Source organism: Dipodomys merriami, unplaced genomic scaffold (assembly GCF_024711535.1).
Source record: "Dipodomys merriami isolate MVZ:Mamm:240054 unplaced genomic scaffold, mDipMer1.0.p SCAF_9, whole genome shotgun sequence".
NCBI lineage: Eukaryota > Metazoa > Chordata > Mammalia > Rodentia > Heteromyidae > Dipodomys > Dipodomys merriami.
In genome coordinates this window covers 42623794-42650860 of record NW_027206512.1, presented here as the reverse complement: position 1 = coordinate 42650860, position 27067 = coordinate 42623794, and the positions used below count along the sequence as shown (strand labels likewise).

The 27067-nt window shown below is 45.2% G+C and overlaps 1 protein-coding gene across 10 annotated transcripts in view; it reads right to left on the bottom strand.

The window, feature by feature from the left end:
- The window catches only part of Apbb2 (amyloid beta precursor protein binding family B member 2), a 280610-nt gene that overhangs the window by 49129 nt on the left and 204414 nt on the right, over nt 1–27067 (bottom strand). For all 10 annotated transcript variants that reach the window (XM_070012606.1, XM_070012608.1, XM_070012611.1 and 7 more), the window contains 2 exons: nt 11010–11156; nt 8757–8884 (listed from right to left, as the gene is read on the bottom strand). In XM_070012606.1, coding sequence (XP_069868707.1) covers nt 8757–8884; nt 11010–11156 — 275 coding nt within the window. The remainder of the gene's footprint in view (nt 1–8756; nt 8885–11009; nt 11157–27067) is intronic.

The window sequence follows — 27067 nt, the reverse complement described above, 5'->3', positions numbered from 1 at the left end:
AGAAAAAGCAACAGTGGCCATGCACAGTGTAACTCAGATTAGCTCCAAACCAAGAGGCCCATTATTTCTAACTGTCTGTCATCTCCATCAGATATATGCTCTTTACCACTGACAATTTCTATCAAGTCAGAAAGGAAGTTTCCTTGGCACAGAAAGCAGCCACACACACTCACTGAAAAATGCCTAAAATGCTCCATCCTCTATGTGGGAAGTTCTGACATCTGAATATACCTGTGCAACTATAAATACAATAGAAGACAGTGAGTGTCTATAATCCCCAAAGAATCTTCTTGCCTCGGAAAGATCCCTGCCTTCTGTCACTCGAGACAGATGAGTCTGCCTTGCCTTTTTTAGAGTTTTACATAAATGAAACCATACAGCCTGTACTCCTTGAGGGAGAGCCCAGTGCTCTCTGATCTAGCTTGGATCAGACAAACCACTTCAAGGCCCATGTTCTAAAGGCTTGATCTCCAGTTGGGGAAGTACTGTGGTAGGACCTTAAGGAGGTATGATCTATGGGGTGGATGTTAAGCCACTGAAGGACATATTGGGACCCTTTCTCTCTCTTTGCTTCCCTACCACCATGAGGTTAATCGTGTATCTCTTATGTGCTATTGTCATGATTGTAATGACTCTCACAAAAAGAATATAAAATATGGAATCAGAAACAGAAAAAAAATTATTATTAAGAATAGGGCAGGGCTGGGAATGTGGCTTAGTGGTAGAGTGCTTGCCTAGCATGCATGAGGCCCTGCGTTCGATTCCTCAATACCACATAAACAGAAAAAGCTGGAAGTGGTGTTGCGGCTCACGAGGTAGAGCCCTAGCCTTGAGCAAAAAAGAACCTCAGGGACAGTGCCCAGGCCTTGAGTTCAAACCCCAAGACTGGAAAAAAAAAAAAGAATAGGGCAGAAAATTAAAGGCAGAATCTCTTTGGAGGGAGACACTCCAGGTTAGTCATTAAAGGAAAAATTCCAAACGTAAAGGCTTGAAGTAAATTAGTGGATTAAACACTGGGTTACTAGAATTTGGTAAATAACAGTGAAACTCAGGAAGAGCCAGAAAACCTGGAAGGTAATTTGGTTTTGGATGTGATAAGTAGAAACTCGGGGGAACCTGGAATGTGGTTTTTGCTTCAATTGAAACTGTAATTGTTACTTGTAGTTACTAACTGCTAGTTCTGCTTCTACACACCTGCTTGCCATCACGTACATCATCACCTGCCCACCTGCTTGTGGCTTTAAAACCCTGCGGTAAGAGAGCTTGGCTTCTGTTCTTCACTGTCCTGCCAGTGGGGAGCAGTCACCGCGGCTAATAAAGATTCCTAGCCTGATTGACTGAGTGTTGGTAACTACTTTCACTGATCATGGGCTTGAGTGCCCCCAGCCCTAGGAAGTTGGGATACTTCAATGATAGCCTGTACTCAACAGCTCAAAAGCAACATGGTCAAGCAACCATGAAATCCCTGAAATTAGGAGCTAAAATATTGTGTGTGTGTGTGTGTGTGTGTGTGTGTGTGTGTGTGTGTGTGTGTGTGTGTGTGTGTGTGTGTGTGTGTGTGTGTGTGTGTGTGTGTGTGTGTGTGTGTGTGTGTGTGTGTGTGTGTGTGTGTGTGTGTGTGTGTGTGTGTGTGTGTGTGTGTGTGTGTGTGTGTGTGTGTGTGTGTGTGTGTGCGCGCGCGCGCGCCAGTTCTGGGGCTTGAACTCAGGGCCTGGTTGCTGTCCATAGGCATTTTTGCTCAGGGCCAGCACTCTATCACTTGATACCCCCGCCACAGAACTGTAACCAGTAGACCATGGAACATGGGGGTAGCAATTGTAAGGGTGTGTGTGTGGCATGTAGGTTTGAGAGAACAAAAGAGGTTGCAATTACAAAAACTTAAGAAGCTTAGAGGCAGAGGCACTGCTGAGTAGTTGCTGGTATTTCTAGTTCAAAGGAGGATTCCTCAGGAATCATGAGAGCATTAAGTCACCTTAATGGCGGCTGTGCTGGTGTATCTGAAGAAGGGTGTGATGAAGCTTGTTCTGCATTTCTGAGAACGTTGGTTCAGAACTGTATTGGGATAGACACAGTATTAGGAAATGCTCAGAGAAACAGGATGCAAAGAAGGGAGCCTAACATTTGCTGATCAGAGAGGCAGGACCAGGTTTTACAGTCAGTCTCAGCATATCACAAAGATCAGGGAAGCACAGGTCCAGAACTAAGACCAAAGCTTAATAAAACTGGCACAGAGATAGACTCTAGTGGCTCACACCTATAATTCTAGCTGCTCAGGAGGCTGAGATAGAAAGATCTTAGTTCAAAGCCAGCCTGGGCAAAAATGTCCCTGAGACTCTTACCTCCAATGTAGCAAAATGTCAGAGTGGAAATGTGGCTCAAGTGGTAGAGCACCAGTCTTGAGTAGAAAAAGCCAAACCCAAACACAAGATCCTGATATCAAGTCCCAAAACTGGCACACACAAAAAAATAAAACTGGCACAGGGGCATGGAGGTATGACTTGAGTGGTAGAGCACTAGTGTGAGTGAAAGCTGGCAGATGTTGGAGTTGAGAAACTTGAGGTGATTCATCTCAGATGGTGTTGGAAAGCCCATTATTTTACATCCTCTGTGGTAGGGGTTTTAACCTAGCAACTGTCTGCCCCACTCAAGATTCCATTTCCCATAAAACCTTGCAGCTAAATGCAGTTCATGGAATGGAAAGAGAAAGTGAGCTCAGTGAGGTATGCACGTTTCAAGTCATCCTCAGCCTGCAGACAAAAACTCTTGACTTCATCAGACCATGATAGCATTTGAGGAGTGGCAGGACAACCGATCAATCACCTCAGGTTGGAGCATGTACCCCTAATTTAGGTGGCACAAGGCTGCCCTGCCATAGTAACTGTTCACAGCAGCTCCTCAAGAACTAAGCTCAGGTCTTTAATCCGGCAGACTTCCCAGCCCTGGAAGAGTACAGGGTTTGGCCTGTACTCTGTTAAAACAAAATGCTTACATAGGGGTACAGGTTGACCCATTGTAACAATGAGATGCACAAGACACTATGTTGAAAAATGAACTTTACAATTTAGGTGGAGGGGGAAGTGTAGTTGTGGAGGTGGGAGGGAAGGGATGGTAGGGGAAAAGCAAAGGAGGAGGTAACTGCTTGATAGGAAATGTACTCATTACCTTGCTCATGTAACTGTAACCCTTCTGTATTTTTACAATAAAAAAATGTATTTAAAAAAACTCATGAAAGTTTCACTTTAAGGAACAGTGGATGGGTAGTGCGATGTCTTCAGGCAGTCCTGAGAGCCCATGGTAGAGCTAAGCCAGGGCTAGGAAAGGGGAAGTCAAAAAGAACTCCACTCTTCACATGACGACTTCCTCTACACAGCAGAGGCTGAGATCAACTCATTCTACTCTGTGTGTATTATTACTCTAAAGCTCTTTCTGCAAGATTTGGGCCAGACTGGACTTCCCACTTCTTTTTCTCACTGCCCTTTAAATTGTAGAAACTATTCCTAGATCTTGGGTCACAGTAAAACAGGTTCCCAGAGCAGTTTATCAAGCTCTCACTGCTATGCTCGACACACTCTAGAAGGGTTTTCTCTGGAAACCTTTCTGACCTAATCTCAAATTCCTAAGCTTAACGTAGGGAAAGACATTCATCACCAAACTGCCTTTCACATTTCAAAATCTATCAGTTGGGGGTGGGGCGGTAACAACACAATGAGAAATGTACTCGCTGCCTCACGAATGTAACCGTATCCCTCTGTACAGCATCTTTACAATAAAATAAAATTACAAAAATAATCTATCTCTGGAATTTTCCATATTCTATTAAATAATGCCTCAAACAAAAATAAGAAACTAAGACAGCACTGGCAAGAAACCAAGAACATAAAATATTTGTGAAAAGAGGCCTTTTGAAACAACTTGAATTAGGGTCTTTCATAAAACCCGAGGGAATATCCTAAAAGATTTTTTTTTTAAAAATTCATGACGATTGAAGCTAACTATATTCTTTAGATAAAAACTCCTGAAATCATAACCAAATGCTGAGTTAAAGATCAGTCATTTGGATATATACTACCCAGAAAAATCTAATTAAATATTGTTCGTCAAACCCAGAAAAGATGATAACGTAAAGGACTCGGCAGGAAGAGAAGTTATGCTGTATAATAATAATGTATGAACATTATCACAGGATAAATGTTCCACCTGAATATTAAAAAGCATTTGGGCTCAGTGCTACGGATGGCTGCTATTAATTACGAAGGAATTTCATCTTCATTAAAGCAGGCCCCAACAGGGTCTCCACTTAAATAGCTACTGTAAGTAATTCTAATTTTTCTTAATAAACAAAAACAGCGATGTTGTGTTGCCACTAATTTAATGAGTTTACAAACCAGAGTAGCATTTTTTAGGGTGTTCGGTGTGCGTGAACTTCCATGGAAGACAGTGTGAAGGCTTGGGTGAGTGATCCCTGCCCCTGGTGGAATATGAAGGGCCTCATATGCGGGGGATGCTTGAAGAAGATATTGGGAACCTGGATCCTCTTCTTTCTCCTTTTCCTTCACAATCATGATGATGGCAGTAGCTTCTTCCTTCGAACCATCAAGATGCACTGTCTCTTTGTAGGCTCAAAAGCAACAGTTTCATCTAACTGATGACCATGGACCAAAGTCAGGAAAACTGTGAGCTGAAATAATCTCCTCTTCTTAAATTAATTACTCGAGGTGTTTTGCTACAGTAACATAAAGCTAACAAACACAAAAAAGTCTCCAATGCATCGTAAGAGGAGGGATGGTCACTTTGTTTAATCCAATCTCCCAGGTGACCCTAGTCCATTTAGTTTCCTCTCAAGGAAAATCTGTGAGTATTTTACCTGAAAAATCCCTGCCCCCCCACTGAGATGGAAAATAAATGCTATTAATGGGGCCTGAAACTGACAATGGGCATCTACTCGTTTTCTTTGTTATGGGAAACAGATGGGCTTAGCAGACTCTGTTGCCTCTGGCCAACACACACTAGGGATTTGGTGCCCCTTTCTAAAAGTCAGGTTCATATCTGTCACTGGGGGAAAAGGGAGCCCTTGTGAAAAGTCCCCTATGCTCAGAGATTTCACTTGCTTGCTTTCAGTACTTCCAAAGAAGGCCAAGGCTGCTGAGAGAGGAAGGCTGCTGAGACTGAAGTCAAGATGAAGGTGGCACTCTGCTCATCTGTCCCAGCTGTGGAGGGACAATTCCAGCTGTAAGGCTCCAGCCATTCACACACCTGAGAAAGCCGTCCTTTATACTGATGGTGTGGGGGGGAGCAGAGGCACCCACCCTGGGGCTGCATCCGGAAATTGGGCAAATGTATGAACCTCCTCTCACCAGCCTCCATTCTAGGGGCCTTGAGATCTGTCTCATTGGCATCCCAAGGAACCAAAGCATAGTGAAACCAAGAGGGAGGGAGTAGGCAGCCATGCTCTGCCAGACAATGGGCCCCTAGAGATGGCACAATAAAGACAGGCAAAATTCCCAGAGAGGACAAAGCTTTAGCAATGACGAAACTCCTCAACCAAAACCAAGAGAGTCACCAATGGAGGTGACAGTAACTCCTCACTCAGTTCATAATTCATGGTTCTGCCAATTCAGCCTGGCTGGGAGGTCAGTCCCTCACCCAAAGCACACTAATTACGTTTGAATTTTTTAAAAAATGAATCATAAGCTCAGAGAGGCATTGGATTTTAAGAGTCTGGTGTACATACTTTTCTCATTCATTTTAACCACATCAAGAAACCCCCTAGGAGATGCCATGTTCTCAGCAAGAAAAGTTACAAAAGAGAATGCGAAATGGGCTCCTTTTCCCAAGCAAAATGAAACACTTTTATGTTTTATTCATGGCAAGTGAAAACCTTGTTCCTTTGTGGCATTACAAATTGAATTTGCTCTTGTAAATTGCTGTTAAAAAAAAAAAGAATCAAAAACAAAGGAAAGTTTTTTTTTTTTTTTAAAGCAGGAATACAAAGGCCCTCTCTTCTAGGAATGAGAACTGAGGGGACCTATGGGGATGGGGGCAGGGCAGGGAACAGAACCTTTCATTGGCAAACAGGCTATTTTATTTACTGCTCCAAAAGACAGCCCAAGGATCCCCACCAAGAACTTGCTGAGGTCCTAATAGTCTAAGGAATAGAGCCTCCCCCCCCCAACTATAAATTATACTTAGGTTTCAAAACATAGCCAGGCAGTGTGACCTAGTTTACATTACCACTGGGGGATGGGCTATGAGGGGCTCAGTCTGCTTTGTACCACAGCCCACCTCATTAGGATCTGCAACAGCTCTCTCTTTTCTGCTTCATATTCAAAACTGTCCTTGAGGGGCTTTCCCTACTCCCACCCCATCCCCGTGGTGTGACTCCTTTACCCCTGGCATCTTGGAAAGGAAGCTGTGTAATTATCTGCATCTGCTATGTGTATGTTGCTTTAAGAGAATCAAGAGCAAACATTCATTAAGCATTTGCCATGTCTCTTATCAAGCCTCTTATCTCTGCCAAATACTGCATATATATATATATATATATATATATATATATATATATATATATATACACACTGGTTCACATGATCTTCATTTCTCAGATGGGAGAAAAGAAATCTCAGAAAGCTCAAGTCATTTTGTCAACTGGAATGTGAATAATCTCTCCACTTTCCCCCTTCCTCATTCTATTTGGGCTCAATTTTAAAAGGGTGGGACACCTGAAAACTTCCATGGGATCCACCAACAACCTAACATTGAAAATATACAACCAGCTTAGTGGCAGAGTGACTGTCTAGCACGCCTGGCATGCTTGAAGCTGTGGGTCTGAGTTCAGCACACCAAACAAAAACAAATTGAAAAGCTACCCACAGCAGACCTAGTTGCATAAGTATGTCATGATCTCTACCTTGGCTCCTGCCTTAAAAATCAACTTGAAAAAGAACAAGCACTTTGCATCCAGAACCTTCTAGTAAGGCTAAATGTTTGTAATGACGACCAACTGGCATTAGAGTTTCCTTGTAAAGTCACTAGTGGATGTAAAGGCATCAGCTTCCGTCTTCAGCTCTGCCAGGCAAGCAGTTCATGCATCATCTATCTGCTCTTCCATCCAAAGCACCTGCCCCAGCTGTGAGATGCACCTCAGCCCAGGAAACATTATCCAATCAGTATTCAGAGAACACTCTGGTTCTCTTTTGTAGACCATTTCTCACATCTGGTTCCAGCATAATGCTTGTTCTTTGACTGACGAGTATTTAGCTATAATCCTTTCTTTCTGGTGTAGGACTTGGAACTGGATCAGAGGACCCTCAAGTATGCTAATGCTTAGCGTTCATAGAAAAATGCCTTCATATGGCAAGGCAAACCCCACTCATTCTAACAGTACTGTACAGCTCGTTAAAAAAGCAAGAGGATTCAGGTATAAACCAAAAGCCTACAAAGGCCAGCTCTTTGTCATCTGGGGTTTTCCTCCCTGCGTGTGCTATGTTCTTGTTTGCTTTCAGTAAAGCAATTTCTAATCATCTTGTTAAGGCGCTCTCATATCATGAGAATTGCTGAAGTTTGACTCTGGTTTGTTTGTAAGAGTTAACAGCACTTAATGTAACCTACTTAACAACAATCTAGTGAGGTGCTAGTGGCTCACATCTGTAATCCTAGCTACTTAGGAATCTGAGGCCCAGAGGATCACAATTGAAAGCCAGTCTGCGCAGAAAAGTTTGAGAGATTTTTATCTCCAAAATAACCAGCAAAATGCCAGACTGGAAGTATGGCTCAAGTGGTAGACCATCAGCCATGAGCAAAAAAGCCAAGTGAGAGCATAAGGCACTGAATTCAAATCCTGGAATCAATACACACACACACACACACACACACACACACACACACACACACACACACACACACACACACACACACACACACACACACACACACACACACACACACACACACACACACACACACACACACACACACTCTCCCCAAGTATGCTGTCTGTGACAAAAATTAAATTATAAGCCACAATATGTGCTTGAAAACTAGAATGCTCATGTTTCTAGTCATCATGGAGAACAGAAAACGCAACACACAAAAATACAAGGAGGTAAATGATCCACTTTCGGTAGCATTTCACAGAAATACACATGAATGCAATTTTGACATAACCAGACATTTCAAGAGTTTAGCCAGCTCCAATGTCAGGATTTCCTGGCAATTACGGTTTAATGAAGGTTTGTCATTGAAGGATGCACGGCCTTATCACTTTCTGGTAAACCCTCTATGAGAAAATACCAGTGGGAGGATCTCTGTTTTGGCAGGTGGCAGGCAGATAGAATGAAATTGATCAGAGAAAGACTGCAGGGGTGTGGCTCAAGTGGTAGAGTCTTAGCAAGCACAAGGCCTGAGTTCAAGCCACAGGACCTCAAAAGACAACACGTAACAACAAACAAGAGAGAAAAGTAAAGGCATTGAGACTGGTGGGTGAGGAGGGAACTTAGAATGTGGATGGCTAGGAGAAGTACAGAGAAGCTGAAGGCAAGCACCATAGCTGGCAGAGATTTGAGGCCCAGGAGCTGGGAAAGGGAGTCACCAGAACTAGATTATAGGGAGGTGCTCTCATCTGTGATGTTTCTAACCAGAGTTTCTGTCAAGTCAAGTTACAAAGAAGGACAGATTCAAGGAGGTGCTATGAGCCCACACTGTAGGGTCAAGTGAGGGGATCAACTTCAGGGACATCAGGTAAGGGGCCCAGGACTTACCGGCCATTGTCGCGGCCCACGCCCCACACACGGATGCTCACAATGGGTTGGGAGTGCAGGACACTGCGGTCCATGGGGTCCACCAGGCTGAGCACATCATTCTCCAGGATCAGGTACATGTCCTTGCCCTGCAGCCCAAGAGAAAACCCTGTCTTCCTCAGGTCTGCATCCCATTCAAACAAAGGAAGCTGCCCTCTGGGTTCACACTGGGTGTTCTTAAGAGGGAAGCATTCTTCCCAGGCTGAAACACACTTCCTTCCCACCCCTCTAGCCTTCAATTTCTCTATTCTCCCAGTGCCCTGCAATGTGTCCTCAGTCTGCTTTCTAGCCAGCTCTGATTTCACTTATGTACATTTCTGAATCTGGTGTGGAGTCCATAGCTCTACTAGCCCCTCACCCTGCATTGCTCAGGCCACACCCTCTGCTTTCCTGGTCTCTCCTCCAACCACTTTTACACCCCTTCACGTCCACACAGCATGGCCACACGACACTGGCTGGTTCTAAGGACAGCTCACAGCTCTCTGCCTTGGTTCCTCATGGAACATATTATGCTGTGTGCCTGAGGTGCAGGTTTATGAGCTCTGCACTCAGCCCTACAAGAGCTTGGTTTAATGATCTCCAGCTAAGCAGGTGAGGAAACTGAGGCTTAGGGTTAAAGTATCCTGCAGGAAGTCAGCCCCAGTGCAAGGCACTGTGGTAGCACTGAGCTGGGGTGGGGGTAGGGGGGGAAGCTCAACTTTCACAATGCTACTGGGGATCTTCAAGCTTTTGTGTCTCATCTTCTACGTATGTCAGTCGTTTTGTGGGTTAGAAGAGTAGACTCTCAACTTTACTCTTTCCCTGTGTAATCCTTGGCGACTCTTCAATCCCAAAGAAAGACAGATCCATTGCTGTTCTGTAAAGCTTTTGAGAATAATGTCTTAGGTTCCTATCAAAAGTTGTCAGAGTAAATTCAGCTATGCTGCTCAGGGTGCAACACTGCTCCTACCAGCCAGTGTTGAAGCCTGTGACCAGTGTTGGCTGGTGTTCACAGCTGACATTCAGAATGATCTAGTCTCCCCCAAGGAGCAGCTAAGTCATCTGCAGATAAAATCACTGACAGACAATACAACTTGGGCAGACTGATGTGGCCGAAGAAATGCAGAGCCTGGAGCAATAGGTTGTGCGCTGCCTCAGACCTATGCTCCCTCCAAATGTCAGTCACTAGCATTAAATCACAGCAACCTTCCTTGGGAATCTTAGCTATGAATTGTTCTTTGGAATAGCTAGCATTTTGGTGGAAGGAAAGAGAAGAGGGATGGATAATTCATGCCTGGGTATCAGATGGAAAGTGGGAGGTAATAAACATAATGATTGGGTAATAAACATCAAAAAGGTATACAGGTGTTTTCTTGGGTAGGAAAGAATTCTTCCTCCTCTGTTCCTGTGCCTGAGGTTTAAAAGTCTGGCTGGCAGTTCAGCCCCAGTTGAAAGCAAACAGACTACATCATGGGAAGACTGGGGAACCCAGCTCTCATTGTGACATGGTACTAGATGGAAATGTAAGTGGAGTTCCAAACAGTTCAATCCAAAAGCAAACTTCAGCACCCATGTTCAAGCAACTGGACAAGTAGGGTTGCTCATGCAGTGAGCATATGCTACAATGCAGAGCACAGGAGGAATAAACTTTTCTCTGTGTGGTGTGACTTTGTGCAGATCTGGTATTTTTCACTGACTCACTTTTCTGGAATTAACCAACATTTCAAAATAGGACCCCTTTGCTGAAAGTGAAAAAGAAGATCCAGGGACCAATTCCCCAATGGATTCTGTTTTAAGTGAGGAACAGGGGATCTGGAGGATAAAGGATCAGCTTCTGAGGTAGGGCAGTGATGTCTGCATGCGTGGGTCACAGCCCCTGGAGAGTACCCTTGGAGGGCTCTGTCTCTCCTCCCTAGAAACTGGTCTTAACAGGCCTGCATCCAGATTTCTGAAGGCCTCCAGACCCCGTGAGCTCATGAGTGGACCTGTGAGGACATGAGACTAGCTACCAGGTAGACTATCATCTAGCCAGGGCCTCTCCCATGTACCACGTGGCCGTGCTAAGAAAGGAATTATCATCTGGATGGCCCATGCCAACACTCCCTGTCTTTATGTGGAAACACACTGGTAAACACCCTCCAGCCCCACCGTGCGCCGTCCTCTAGAGCACGGAGTTCATGAAACACGGGGAAATGCCGCAAAGGGGGTCACAGATGACTCCCACTCTCTACTCACCTCTCCCCAAATGCCCACGGTATCCCGGATGTCGTTTTTGCAGTAAGAAAGCTGCCTGATGCAGTTGTTGACAGCCACGCTGCTTTTCCCAGGGGCGAGGTCCTCCTCCGCCATTTCTACCCAGCCTAGAGAGCGCACAGCAAAACACTGGAAGACAAAGCCAGGGGACAGGAAGTGATGCCTTGGCCAGAGTTGATGTCTGCCATTTCACACTAAATTCCCCGGGCTGCTTACAGAGGCTGCGAACACACCTTCAGGGGTCTCATGTTCAAGCACCTAATTTCACTAACAAATCCTCTCTTGTTGGAAAATTACATGGTAAAGAAAACTTAAGGGTAATCTTGTTCTCTTAGATGTGTTGTTTCCTAAAACAAATTATTAGAAGTGCAAATTATGGGGAAAATGAATGGGCACAAGAACTGCTGAGTTTCCATGATCTACGTTAAGGTAGGTTTTGTTTGTTTTAAACATAAGAAACATAACTCCATGAGATCTATTATTATTAAACACCCAGGAAAAGAAAATAGAAGAGGGAATTGTGCTGTTTGAACTTAGGGCCTTGAACTCTTGCTTGTTTTTTTCATTCAAGGCTGGTATCCTGCCACTTGAGCCACACCTCCAACACTTGTTTCTAAGAACACAATGTCTGATACCCAGAAATAGGAGAAAACATGGGGAGAAGGGACACGCTTCCTGGGTAAAAAGGAATTTTGAGGACAAATTTTGTATCAGAATCAGACCGTGAAATGCTTTCCTATAGAGCCATAAGATTTCTTAAAGCCCGAGTCCCATTCACTTTTCTATCATTCAAGTTCAGGTATTTTCTTTGTGGTCATGCCCCCTTTAAAGGTTCATATATTCATTTTGTATTATTCTTAATTAAAAAAATATTACCTGCTTATTTGATCTTTTTTTGGGGTGTGTGTGTGTTCTGGTTGTAGAGCCTGAACTCTGGGCCTGGGCGCTGTCCCTCAGCTCTTCAGCTCAAGGCTACTGATCTACCACTTGAGCCACAGCGCCACTTCCAGCTTTTTTTTTATGTGGTACTGAGGAATCGAACCCAGGGCCTCGAGCATGCAAGGCAAGTGCTCAACCACTGAGCCACCTTCCCAGCCCCGCTGCTTATTTGATCAAGTCATCCTTTATGAAGGATGTACAGAGCAAACTGCCCAGCATGAGTGAGGGTGATTTGCTCCCAGCTTCTATCAGCAGGGCTGCTGACCGCAGGACTGTCTGAGCTGAGGGCCCTCATCCTCCCTGTGTCCTGAGGTCCCTTCCAAACTATGCATTATCTGAAGAGACCATCCTTCCAGGCCAGGAGGAGCTGACAAGCAGCCACACTCTTCCTTGGTAGTTTTCCAGAGAGAACTTCAAAAACGAAAATGCAGAAATGGCAGTAATTTGTCCTCATGTGACCATCACTGAGTTTAGATCAGTCTTCTCATCCCAACCACCATGACCAGATCAGATACCCCCTTCCTTTTTCCTCAGGATGGGTGAAGAGGATCCACCAAAAACAGCCCATTCAACAAACTACATACTATACTGGTGTCCCAGAGGGGAAGGCTGAGCACACAGTATGTAAGCCTCAGCTGCCATTGAAGGGGCCCCCAAAGCCCTTGGCAGCCTGTGTCCTGGAGAAAGGTATGGGAGAGCCCTTCCCAGTTCTTGTGCACTGGTGGATAATGCTGCAGGAAAGCTTACTGCAGAGACTGGTAGTGTGGAGCAGGCACGAGCTGGCTTGTGATCCACTCAGGGTCAGCCCCTGATCAGCAGCTAAGATGCTTCTCTGCTAGCTCCTCCTACAGCTCAGCTTCCTCAGCTCCCAGACCACACTGTGCTTCTCCAGTGGACAGGCACACAGCACTGAATATTGGGACTGCTTTATTAAGATGCACTCAGTTCCAGCTATTTCTCCATGGAGCTACTACAGCTCACTGACCATTCACGTTAGTTCTCAGCAAAGACTTTTGTCAGTAAAATCACAATGTCGCAATCGAACCCCTTAGACTGCCATTTTGATCTTGTTATGACCCTTCTACCTCAAAAAAACAAAACAAAACAAAAAACCCAAAACAAAACAGCTGGACTCTTGGTTTGGAGAACAGTCACTTATTATCTACTTCTGCTCTTAATAGCAGAAGGAGGCAGAGCAGAGTTGTATCATCTGAGAGAGCAAACGAGGTGTTTTGTGCAGGCCACAGTAACTCACTTTCACTTATTCTCACCTCCACCCTCCAGGATGGTCCCCACTCATATCATAGACCAGGAAAGTGAGTGCAGCACAAAGCTGAGATTCCAGTGCAGGTGGCTTGGCTTCTGGTGTCTAAGCTCTTATGGAAGGGGCAGTGTCATGTGGAGTCAGGGCCCCCAAAGAAGTCATAGACTGCAACAGTGCTATTGCTCTGGGTGGGACAACGTGGAGAACAGCTTTAGCCAAGTTTAATAGATACGGTGCCCCTGGGCAAGTCATTTACTACACTCCAGGTTTGTTAATTTGTAAAAATGGGAATATGCATAGCATCAGTTACCTCACAGGGTTTCATGAGGAAAACGCGGTAGAGAGCTAAGCATACAGAAAACATTCAGTGGACACTTGCTGAGTAAAAGAACAAACATAGACAGTGCCATGTAAAATCTTAAGTCACCAAAAGGAGAAAGTGACAGAGGAAGAAGACGTGTTATCAGAGCAACCCCATGACCCAGTGTCTCCTCGATGTTTCTGTCTTATGCTCATTACTCTGGCAAAATTAACAGCAGCCTTTCCTTTGCTCTCTGAAGTGTTCTGGGTAGGACTATAAATTATGAATTCACCATAGTCAACATCCTAATGAACTTAGCCTCTGGCGTAGAAACTAAGGCTCAGACAGAGGCATTGTGATGATCAGTTTAATAGAAAAAAAGGGTTCAAGATGACCAGGAGTTGCTCTCAGCAGACAGCTTAGGAATAGCACTGGTGTCCTGTAATGGACATCCCAGGGCACCAGTGCTATTGTAGGATGGTAACAGACTCTTAAAACCAGAAGCCAAGCTGGATGTGTCAGCATACAAGAGGCTAAAGGAGGAGGATCATGAGTTTGATGCCAACTTGGGTTAAAAGCAAGACCTTACCTTCCTTGCCTCAAAAAATTGGAAGCCAAAACCAAAACCAAATCCAACATACCAGGAACACATTTTCCCAACATATTTAAGCTGCCTACTAATAAAGTCTCCAACTTGTGAATACTCAAGAGAGTTCATTAATAAGAAAGGTTAAAGAACACAGGCTGCTTTTTGTCCCTTGAATCTAAGAACACATGGATTTCTTTCTTTCTTTTTTTTTTTTTTTGGGTCCAGTCGTGGGGTCTGAACTCTGGGCCTGGGCGCTGTCCCTCAGCTCTTCAGCTCAAGGCTAGCGCTCTACCACTTGAGCCACAGCGCCACTTCCGGCTTTTTTCTTTTTGCTTATGTGGTGCTGAGGAATCGAACCCAGGGCCTCAGGCATGCAAGGCAAGCGCTCTACCACTGAGCCACCTTCCCAGCCCAAGAACACATGGATTTCTATCTAAACCATCTCAGTAAACCCAAGCATATCCTTCTTGGCTAAGAAATAGGAATCACCTAGCCCACCACAACACATTTAGAAAACCCTTTTGTTGTGCTGCTAAAATAGGGAGAAAGCCCAAATATATAGTTAGGATGATGACAAATTCATTTAAAATTATTTTCCTTATGCAATCCTACCTGTGTTTTAATTCAGTTTTGGTTATGAAAAGGGTACCACCAATCCACATGACTAAGAAAAAGGACAGAAGCTGGGTGCCAGTGGTGCCTATAATCCTAGCTACTCAGGAGGCTGTGATCTAAGGATCACAGTTCAAAGCCAGCCCAGGCAGGAAAGTTTGTGAGACTCTTATCTCCAATTAGCCAACAGAAAACAGGAAGTAGCACTGTGGCTCAAGTGGTAGAGCACTAGCCTTGAGATGAAGAGCTCAGGGACAGCGCCCAGGCCCAGGGTTCAAGCTCCACAACCAAAAGAAAAAAAAAAAAGCCAGAAGTGGAACTGTGGCTCAAGTGGTAGAGCGTTAGCCTTGAGCAAAAAGAAAAAAGATCAGGGTTCCCTCCCAGAGCTTTACAGAGCAATGGGCACTGTTCAGTGCTGCCCCCATGCGGCAAGGAAAGTTTATAACATCTTATCCTTTCCTTAAATGCAGGACAAAGATACTTAACATAATTAGCTGCTATGGTAACAGATACTATTTTTAGGGTAAGAGAGGAACTAGAACCATTTACTCAAATCATCTGCCTATCTTCTTTAAACCTTGAAAAAAAAATAGCACATGCACTTTCACTGATGCCCATTCCCTAATAACTCTTAATCCACAAAGGCAAAAAGAAATATAATATCTCAGGGTTGGGATGGTACAATTGAGTGTCTCTGGGACTCAAGTTTCAACTTGTAGTTTACTAGCAGGAAACTTTGCCCACATTGTATAGTACTGTGAGTATTCCACAAAGTAATAAAGGCAAAGTGCTTAGCGTACTGGCTGTGATGTAGTCAGAATTCACTACACATTTTTATCACTACCTTTATAAATACTTATTCTTTCCCATTCATGGATTTTAAAGATTTCTCAGTCAAACTAGCACATGGAGATAGATTATAGTAGACTATAATGTGTGTGAATAACCACCTTTGATAAAACACAGAAACCCATTTATTTGTCTAAAACTACACTCTTCCTAAGACAGTCCCTGAATGTAAAATGTGAGTTCACATTCCAGGACCGCCACTTCACATCTGTGATCCTGGGCAAACTAATGACCGGGCCTCCGTTTTCTCATCTGTAAAATGTGACAACTGAAACATCGGTCTCCCACCACAAATCAAATACTGTGAGGATTAGAGTTTGGAGATGCTCCTGTTGGGTTTGTTAGTTATTATGGGAATTTGTAGATGAATTAGGAAGGATATAGCTCTGGACCCCGGCTTCCTTATCTCCTTTTATTTTTCTCCTTGCCCCTCATCTACCCAGAACCAAATTGTTTCATTATAACTGGAACAGTCACCCCAATGTTAACTTCTCTCTCAGAGTCCTATACTAAGATAGACAGTTGTCTACAAGAGAATGTTCTCCAAAGACATGAAGAGTGGTACAGAACTCAATGTAAAGCCTTTATTTCTATGGACACAGAGTCTTGGGTTCCAATTCTTCTATTCCAATCAGCAGGTGCTCAGCCTTCAGGATTCTACATCTACTTGGTTGACAAATGATAATATTACTAAGCTCTCAGAGATGTGAGGAGATTCTAGAGAAATGATATGGGCAAATGGCTGGCATACTGTAGGAACTCAACAGATGTTGACTTGATTCTTTTCTCCGTGGATCTAGAAGATTCTACCATTTAATCCCTCACTTTCCCTAGACTTCCATTTCTCCTTCCCCAGATGAATTTCTGAGTCACTGTCAGGAATGTTCATGGAGACAATCGAGACCAAGCTACTGTACGGGACCTTGTCCCTACACCACCAGGTAGATCGGAAGTTAAAGCAGGAAAGACTATGGACCTGGTGCTCGAGAGCAGAACCCCCCGTGGCTAATGTCCATGGAGCTGCATATTCTGTATATTCGATGCCTCCAGCATGGTCATCCCTCTGTAGCTGAGGGAGAGCGACACAAATGTAAATGATGCCAGAATTGATGGAAACACTATGTTATACATACTTAAAAACAAGAACAAGTGCATATGGAAAAGCTAAAATTTGGTGTAATGTTATGAGTGTAGGAATGACCATTTGAACCCAATTACTGAGCTGTGCAGTGACAACTGAGTATTTGCGTCAGTGAGTGAATACTGTGATTAAGTACCGATTGTGTTCCCGGAGACATAAGGAATGTGTCACACACACAGTCCCTCCTTAGAGGCTTGTGATGATGGGTAGACATAAAAGATGGGAATCCACAGCTTGGTAGGAATTATGGGGGACCAAGGAGCACAAGCTTGTGCTGGGAGCAGAGTCGCTGCCATTATGCATGGCTTCAAACAGGTTTTACTGCACTTCTTTGAAAGAATAAAATGCTTTCCAATTCCAAGATGCAGTGGGTTCTTCCAGGACAGGTGTCTGGGGCATCCCTGGAGTGGAGTGTGACCTAGTTCTCCATCCAGAAGGAAGCAAGGAATCAGCCTGGTGAATTATTCAGCATAGGCATGACTTTAGAGGGCAGGGAAGACCCAGAAGGCATTTCTGTTCAGGCTCCCTGGAGTGCATCACCATTCTTGCTGTTTCTTAAACGGTCTGCTACACACTGAGCATCTGGGCAGAAAACAAGACGCATGACCTTTTGGGGCACTGGGTTCACTGGTGCCATTTACTTGAACTTTCCACTCCCTGTTTTTCTGAGTAAGAGAGTCCTACTAGAAAAGTTCACACTATGCTAATATCTGACCACCCTTCCTATGAGGAAGAAGCTGGTCATAATAATAGCCACGAGCTATTATTATGTGTCAGGCACTAAGCAGGGGTCTGCAGTTAGAATATCGGTCTGCTTGCCCACTACTGGCTGGTACATTATTGGCTGGTAGCTCCCAGCCTGGTTCACCTCTGCCAACAAATCACTTATAATGCCTGGCCCACAGAGCCTCATGCTAATCTGCTAAGTGACCTGAATCATCACTGCACCATGAGCCAGTTATACAAATTTAAAAATGAAAGCAGAATGCCAACTTAGTAATTTACAAAGAGAAAGCAAGCTTCAGTCTAATCCGACTCCAGGGTTGACTAACAAGAGGATCTGCTCCCGAAGCAATCCCTTTCTGTTTCTTATACTGGCCAGTCCACTGCAAGCTGAGGAACAGAGACACAAGCAGAGGGGCCTGAGCCAACAACTCAATGGACTGAATCTTGGAAAATCTTCCATACATGCCGGAGACATGGGTTGTGATTTAGCAGCAGCATCATTCAGTGTATTCATCACTTCTAGCCTGAGAACCAGGCTGATATTAGAAAGCCTATTTTTTTTAATCAATGGAAAATTTGAGTAGAGGTTGGATTGAGAGATGCAGTCCAATGTTTCCAAAATGTCTTAGCACAAATCACATGTGTGTGTGTGTGTGTGTGCATATTTGAATAAATTTACAGGTCTGTATGAGGAATACCATCAGTGACCATTTATTAGGGCTCTCTTGGTGAAGAATAATTTACATAGTGGGCAGGATCTCAAAATAGACCTGAGGACAGAAGTCAACACTCCAAGGTCCTGACACACCTAGCCAGAAGAGCATCCGGAGCTCCTGCTAGATATGTGATCTTTGTCTTTGGGCTCTAGCTGACTCCTAGTACACAGCACCCAGCTAGATCGAGACACTGTCCTAGAGCTGAGCCACAAGCACAGCTCTGCACTAAGTTCCTTTTTAGGAACCTCCTTTGTCCCTCTGTCCCAATACCACCTCAAGCTTCAGATGCTAAGACGCTCATGCTGTAAGGTGCCTCAGGTCAAAAGCACCTCACTGTGGAGTATTACAAGTTCCATCTGCACTATTCCTGCACTTGTCCCAGTCATACGACCCAGGAATAGAAGTCAACAATACTTTCTTGAACTGTTTAAAAATTCAAAAGCTCCTGCAAGGTGTTATTTCTAATATACAAAGTTATGGCCCTTATGATACAGAGGTATGGGATGGAGACCCCCTTTTTATTTTTCACGGTTGGGAATGAATTCACTCTATTGCTGAGCTATTACCCTCCCTCCCCCCATCCCTAGAGAGACTTCTTAAACACCAACACCTGGCAGTCAGATTTATGAGGCCCAGAAGGACAGCTGTAAGTTACTTACACAAAGCATCTCTGCAAGTCACATTCTGACAGTAGCCATGGTGGCATAGTGCATGTGTTCCATAAAAGAGAACTTTACCCAAATATTCTGCTAGAGATGCTCAATCCACCAGCTGAGCTGGTGCTGTGAACATCAGATTCTCGTCCTACCCTCCCAGACCTTGAGCAAGAGCACAGGGAAGCAGAGGCCGAGAGGCTCGGCTGGCATTGTGGTGCTTCTATTCCTGCTCATATGCAGCAGATGTCTGCTTGCCTGGGAAAACATTCTTACTCCCCACAAGTGTGAGCGGTATTTTAGCTTTCCACTGCAGGAGTCTTGGAAAAGACGGAGATAAGTTCTCAGGCCCGCATGGCTGATTTACACTACAGATTATGTTTCTGCTGCAGCGAAGCTAGGAAGCGCTATTTGTGGAGTAAGCATAGAGTAAAACCATAATGTGTGTCTGAAATGCGCCACGTAAAGTGGAACACTTCATTTTGCTAGGAAAAGCAATATGGCCATGGGAGCTCGAGGGCAGATGCTGAGCCTGAGAAAGGAGCAGAGCGAGCCTGCTGTCTCCCCCAGTCTAGAGAAGAAGGGGGTGGTCAGACCCGAGAGTCCCCAGGCAAACAGGGAAGTTCAAGCTTAAACAACACTAACAAAGTGTGCTCACAGTATGGAAAAAGGCAATGCTTGTATGAGATTCATTCACTCTCCCTCCCCTGCCAAGTTCCAGGGCTTGAATTCAGGACTTCCCCACTTTTTTTTTTTTTTTTTTTTTTGGTCCAGTCGTGGGGCCTGAACTCTGGGCCTGGGCGCTGTCCCTCAGCTCTTCAGCTCAAGGCTAGCGCTCTACTACTTAAGCCACAGCACCACTTCCGGCTTTTTTTTTCTGCTTATGTGGTGCTGAGGAATTGAACCCAAGGCCTCATGCATGCAAGGCAAGCACTCTACCACCAAGCCACTTTCCCAGCCCAGGACTTCCCCACTCTTATGGGGTTTATTTGCTCATGGCTGGGGCTCTGTCCTTGGAGCCATGCCTCCAGAATGGCATTTTTGCTGGTTAATTGGAGAAGTAGTCCTGTGAAATGTTTTGCCCAGGCTGGCTTCAAACTGTGATCCTCATATCTCAATTGCCTGAGCCATCATGGGCACTGAGTAAGGCTATCATTTTGAACGACCTGATGCCATTCGGAACTTTCTCAGTAGAGCAAGGTCTCTATCACCTACAGTGCCACTGAGGCTGGAACAGAGTCTTTCCTCTGCACAGCTCAAGTGCAAGTGCAGTGGGTGCACCATGTCCTTGGCTTCACGTTTGCTTACTTCAAACCTGTGCAAAGTCCCCAGGAACAGCCGAGGTGGAGCAAAGTGATGCGCAAACAAGGAGTTCCAGCTCCTCTACTTTAAACACCTGCCCTTTCCTCCGTCTAACTTGGTGCCACGTCCTTCCCATTTGTGCTTCTTGGTGATGATCCTGTGATTCAAGATGGCCCCAGGAACAGTGCTAAAGTGCTCCAAAGTGCAAGAAGACCATGATGTGTCTTACCAAAAAAAAAAGTATGCGAGGCCAGACTTTCAGATGTGAGTTACAGTGTTGATAGCCATGTGTTAGTGTCAGCGAATCAGTGAGATATTAAGCAAGGAGACCAAGGGGGCTGCTTAACTCAGTTTCCTCATAAGCAGGGTTGAGAAGTCACTTGACAAGAACCAACAAGGGCAAAGACGTGGGGCATGAGGGAAGGCAGGACACTTAACTGCGTTAAGCTTTCAGCATCTCTGTTAGCGCAGGGAGGGGCTCTTCACCATTTCTAGGAACCATGGGTCCTTGGGCTTTCGCCCTGGTGACGTCAGGGTGTCATCTGATTTATGGATCTACACGCTCACAGATTTACAATGAGCGGGGAAGACTGAGAAGAGACAAAGGAGAAGGGTCTGGGCTAAAAGATCGCTTTGGATGTTTCTCAAACGCGTGGTCCTCTTGCTGTCCACTCTAGCACTCACTGGGCTCCAGGCTGGCCCCTCTTGTATGAGGTCCATGTGTGAGTCATGGGCAGCCCTGCCAACTTCCCCGCTGCCTGTCTCATCGACTCCTGTCACCTCCGGTGGCCTGCACTATTTATGGAGCGGTGTTTCCTGCTTTCCAAACTCCCTAAACTCTTCCTTGCTGCCTTCCTCCACAGGAAGTAGTTTCACCTAATGTACTTGTATTCCATTTGTGCATTTCACTGTGAGGGCTACAAGAGGCCGGGCACACGCAGCCAGGCTTACAACAACCCCCAGGATGCAGTACAAAAGTTAGCTCTCATCATTAGCACCAGGATCCATTTGATTTTTATTGTTGGTATTTAAGAAAGGTTTTTATTGCACTGTTCAGCAAGAAATAAGAAATCTGCAACTTTTTGCCATGAACTCAATGAGTTCACAGTGTGTGAAGACCTATGAAGACCTCAATTAAAAGCACGGCTGTTACTGGCCCTAAAGAGCATCGGTGATATTTGGACTCTAAAAGCTGATGACTAAAAGGCTCGTGGCTCCTTACCCAGGAAAGGCATTTAACCATGGCACAGAGGGCTCTGGGGACCCTGGACCTGAACACCTCATTTCACAGATGAGTAAACTCGAGTCCACAGAGCATTCTCAGAGTGGCTGCTAACAAGAATGAGTGTGCTGTGCGCTGCGTGTGGGTGTGGCAGACCCCCGGGGGCCGTCTATAAGTTGAAGACTAGCTGGAAAGGACTCTTTATCTCTACCAACACCTTACAGAAGGCCCCTAGTCGCAGGCACCATGTCTTACAAAGATGAAGTATCACAGATTCCTCCTGCCAGGGAGGAATCACTCTGCCAAGACAGTGAGGCCAGCTCAACTCAAGAACGAAGCGTTTTAAGAAGTTGTTCTAAAGAATTTGCCTAAATTCAGACACAGAGTTCTTAGGGTAGGAGCATATGTATATGGAGATGAGATGTTAACGTCACCATTTAAGCTGAGGATGGTAGTGCACACCTGTAATCCCAGCTCTTGGGAGGCTGAGGCAGGAGAATTACCAGATGGAAGTCAGCCTGGGCTACACAGAAAAATTCTGTCTTTAAAAAATGGGGATGGTGGGGCTGGGAAGGTGGCTCAGTGGTAGAGCGCTTGCCTTGCATACCTGAGGCCCTGGGTTTGATTCCTCAGCACCACATAAGAAAAAAGAGCCGGAAGTGGTGCTGTGGCTCAAGTGGTAGAGCGCTAGCCTTGAGCTGAAGAGCTGAGGGGCAGCGCCCAGGCTCAGAGTTCAGGCCCCACGACTGGACCCTCCCCCCAAAATGGGGATGGAGCTGGGCACTGGTGGCTGAGACCTGGGGATCATGGTTTGAAGCCAGCTCTGGAAGGAAAATCTATCCCTGAGACTTTATCTCCAAGGAACTACTCAAAAAGCTGCAAGTGGAGCTGTGGCTCAAGTGGTAGAGTGCTAGCCTTGAGTACAAAAGCTAAAGGACAGCAACCAGGTCCTGAGTTCAAGCCCCAGGAATGGCACCAAAAAAAAAAAGGTGTGTGTGGTGGTGAGGGAGTAGAAAAAAGAAGCTACTTCAGCACTAGATTAGAATAAAAGGTGTCTGTATGTCAGGCTTGACTTGAAGACAGATGGTCAGAAGGACAGAACCTATCCTCTTGCACTGTTCACAGAAGGTGAACAGTGAACACTAGTCCCAGTACACCTGTTGGAGAATTTGTAGAGCTTTTCTCCAGCTCCAGGTGAGACACACACACCCCGCCCCCCCTTGCTTCGTTCCTCAAACAAGGAGGGGCTGCTGCTCTGGGCTGGCCTTGGAACCTGTTCCTAGAACTGAAAATTTCTTGCCTTCTTTGTTTTGATGGAAGAGGTCCATCCAAGAGAACTTATCTTCCCAAGGGGAGGTCATGACCCAGGCTAGTCTCACCTGCCATTATCACCTACAAATGGCTTCCTCACGTGCCACTTGAAGTCAAGAGCTTCAGGTATATATACATGTATGTATACGTATTTCATATTCCACAACACCTAGGAAAGTGCCATACTCACATAGCCAGCACTTGCAATTTCAGAGAAATCCTAGCCACTCAGGAGGCTGAGATCCAAGGATCACAGTTCAAAGCCAGCCCAGGTAGGAAAGTCTATGAGACTCATCTCCAATTAACCATCAGAGAACCAGAAGTGGTGCTGTGGCTCAAAGTGGTACAGCACTAACTTTGAGCAAAAAAACTGAGAGACAGTGTCCAGGCCCTGAATTCAAGTACCACAACCAACAACAACAACCACCAAAAAAAAAAAAAAAAAAATCAGAGATTTCAGAGGAAAATCAAGTATAGGTGAAGCAACATGAGCCCTATAAGTCACAAAGAAGGCAGAGTCACAGTTCCTCAGAGAAAAATGGAAAGGGCCTCTTAGAGTCTGAGAGTGTGGAATGTCAACCAGAAGTTGCCCACACAGAGCCTCAAGCCAGTGGCAGAGGCGCTGGAATTCTTGGGGAATCTGGAGAGCAGCACTGCTGAGCTCTGCTGGAAAGAGATAAGCCAAGGAATCCCACCATGAGAATGTGAGTTCTTCATCCTTGGGGCAAAGGCTAAAGCGATGATCTGTAAGCCAGGCATGGCGTCACACATCTGTAATCCTAGCGCTTGGCAAGCTTAGACAGAAAGATTTCGAGTTTGAACCAGTCTAAGCTACAAAGTGAGATCTTGTCTCAAAAAAGAAAAAAAAATCCAAAACAACTGAACAACTTACAAACAAAAAGCTAAACAACAAACAATCTCCCCCCCCCCAAAAAAAAACAACCCAGGATGACCAGTTAACTCTCCCAAGGGGAAGAGAGAATTTGACCACAGAGTTTCTAGGTTTACTCTGAATCTAAGTTTGGACTCTGTACACAAGACACCATCTCTGGAAACTTGGGTCAATGCAGTAGAGTTCTGACCATTTCCTCTTTCAAATTCCTTAGCAAGTCTTTCCATTTTGAAGGAGAGGATGGAGGGCACACCTAAGTGCAGGAAAGAGCATGCAAATACATGCTTCACATCGCCTCAACCCAGCAGTGACGTGTCCAGTGTTGGCCAAATCATGCCAGCCTACCTGCGCAGCCTCTTCCTGTGGCCAGGGAGCAGTCATAGTGCCCCAGAACTGGTGGGGCCTGAGAACTGACCACACCCAGCCTGCACATGCTCACTCGCTCGCGTTTCAGAGAGGCTGGGAAGGTGCAGGTGGAATGTGGCAGTGATTGCAGGTGCTGGGGAATGTCACAGCTTTGTCAAATTTTCCTTGATGCTATTATTGTTTTTGTGCCTGTTTTGGGGCTTGAACTCAGGGCCTGGGCACTGTCCCTGAGCTTTTTTGCTCAAAGTTAGCACTCTCCCACTTGAGCCACAGCTCCACTTTTTGGTGATTCATTGAAGATAAGAGTCTCGGAATTTCCTGGCTAGGCTGGCTTCAAACAGTGATCCTCAGATCTCAGCCTCCCGAGTAGCTAGGAAGGATAGATGTGAGCCACTGATACCCGGTGATGTAAACATTTTTAAGTGAAAAAAAGTTCTTTTGAGAAAATGTTTTATAGGTGTTATTTATCAACAGCCTAGCTCAACAGAAAGAGTGTTTCAGTGCTGTCAGCGGCAGTGGGCAGTCTGCTGGTACCCCTCATTTCTGATGATCCTTGTCACTCTCAAAGTTGTTGCAAATGGTGAGGACAAGTGGCAGAGTGAGAGGCACATAATCCATGCTCCTTAATGGGGGCAGCTTTCCTCTCAGCATTTATATGGAAGCTTGGAGCATATTTTAACGTTTGCAAGGCTAGTATAAAACTCTGCATGATGAAAGTTCAAATTTTGTGTGTGTGTGTGTGTGTGTGTGTGTGTGTGTGTGTGTGTGTGTGTGTGTGTGTGTGTGTGTGTGTGTGTGTGTGTGTGTGTGTGTGTGTGTGTGTGTGTGTTTATATGCTGATGGACCTAGGGCCTGGGGACTATCCATTAGCTTTTTTACTCAAGGCTGATACTCTACCACTTGAGCCACAGTCCACTTTCAGCCTTCTTGTTGGTTAATTTGAGATAGGAGTCGCACAGACTTTCCTGATAAGGCTAGCTCTGAATCGTAATCCTTTGAGCTCAGCTGCCAGGAAGGCTAGGATTACAAGTGCAAACCACCAGTGCCCAGTTTCAAATCTTTTCAGGTCTTTGGAGATAGACTGGGCTCAAATCAGGGGACCTGGGAAAGGAAGGCTTGTATTAATTGAGTGTGGTGTTTCTCTCCCCATTCCTGCAGAACTCCACTAAGCCAATGTGAACTTTTGGGTGTGTTACACAAATGTGCTCCAACATAAGGGAAAAACAATCATTTGTTTTATATAAAGTGAAAAATTATACATACACACACTCTAAATATAACTAGCCAGAAAATTTGTCTACAGAGCCATGTGCTGGAGGTTCATACCTGTGATCCTAACTACTTGGGAGGGCTCAGAATGGGTGGATCATAGTTTGAAGCCAGCCTGCCAGAAAAATTAATGAAACTCCTTTCAACCTGTACCTGGGCTCAGTGGTGACCACCTGCCATCCTTCTATGTGGAGGCTGTGGCTGGCTGCAAGGTTAGCTGTTCAAGGAGAGCCTGGCCAGAGAAAGTCTATGAGCCTCCCCCTTCACAAAGGGAAGCTAGATACAGTGGCGAACACCTGTCATCCCAGCTACCACTGGAAGCCTAAAACAAACCCAGTCCATGTACATGCCCAGGCAGGAAGACTGGATCTCAAAAATAGTGCAACACAGGGCTGGAGGCATGGCTCAGCAGCAAATTGCCTGCCTAGCAAACTCAAGGCCCTGAGTTTAAACCCTAGTACTGCTAAAATATCTACAGGCTTCTTGTATCAGTGGGATAAGTAAAACAAAGCAAAACAACAACAACAAAGAAATCACTGACACAATTCTTTTTCTTTTTAAATTTCTGGCCCTGAGGCTTGAACTCTGGGCCTGGGAGGCTGTCCCTGAGCTGTTGTGCTCAAGGCTAGTGCTCTACCACTTGAACTACAGCTCCATATCCAGCTTTTCTGGGAGTTTAGTGGAGATAAGAGTCTCACCGATTCTTGCCCAGGCTAGCCTTGAACCCTGATCTTCAGACATCGGCCTCCTGAGTCACTGGGGTCTGGCTCCATTACAATTCTTTTAAGCAATCACCACAGTCTCTCGTCTAGAAATCAGAGTAAACCTTCCTGGGCAACTTTCACGGTAGGCAGCGCTTGCATGTTCACTACTAGCCAGTAAAGCACTACATTTCACATTTTTTCCCCTGAGGCCTGGGAAAAGAGTAATGCTAATTCATTAAGTTATGACAGAAGACTAAGTGATAAAATAATGATCCCCAGGCTGTGAGACTGGGGAAGGGTGACCTCCAGGGTGACCTCTGCATGACAGAGCAATGAGGGCCCCAGGCCAGGCAACAGACCTGTTCCATCTTACCAATAATAGAATGCTTTGCTACAAGGCAAAATAATAATTAAAATATATAACCTACAGTTAAGATAAGTAAGAAGGGGCGGGTGGAAATGTGGAAAGTGATCAAGATGTACTATATTCATAAACTGCTTTGGTGAATGGCAACTCCTTTGTATAACTACTCGAAGATAACAAACGTATTAAAAAATAAGAAAACAATAAAGAAAAATGGAGTCCAGAGAGGTTAAGCGACGTCCTCAAGATCACATGGCTCACCATCAACACAACTGGGGCTCCGTCTCAGGTATGATAGCTCCTACTTCACTCTTTCCTCTTAGATACTCCCTCGCATCAAATACAGACTCTAGCTTTCTCTTTTGCTGCAAGCTAGCCACGTGAGTATGCCACGGAAAGTAACAAACCATTCACATATGAAAAGCCATATTTTATCTTTCCTCAAAATTTTTAACACTTTTATGTCCTCCGGTGAACTTGAGCTTATGGTAAAGAACTCTACACCCATGCCTTTGGCAATCAGAGGCTCAAACCAAACACAAGCGTTAGGGGACACAGAAAGGCTCACTGGCATGCAGTGAAAGGCTGACCCGGGGAAGGGGGTCAAAGTCAGACTCAGCAACTAGCCCACCTGGGTTCAAATCTCAGCTCTGCGATTTTTATTGCTAACAGGGAACTGTGACTCAGTCATGGCTGGAAAGGGGGCACAGACATCGTATTGTGCTTTATTTACTAAGTAGCACATTGCACAGGGGAAAACTTGGAGTTCTTTCTCCCATCAACCCCAGGGGCCACAGACCTCAACTGACTCACAACCCTG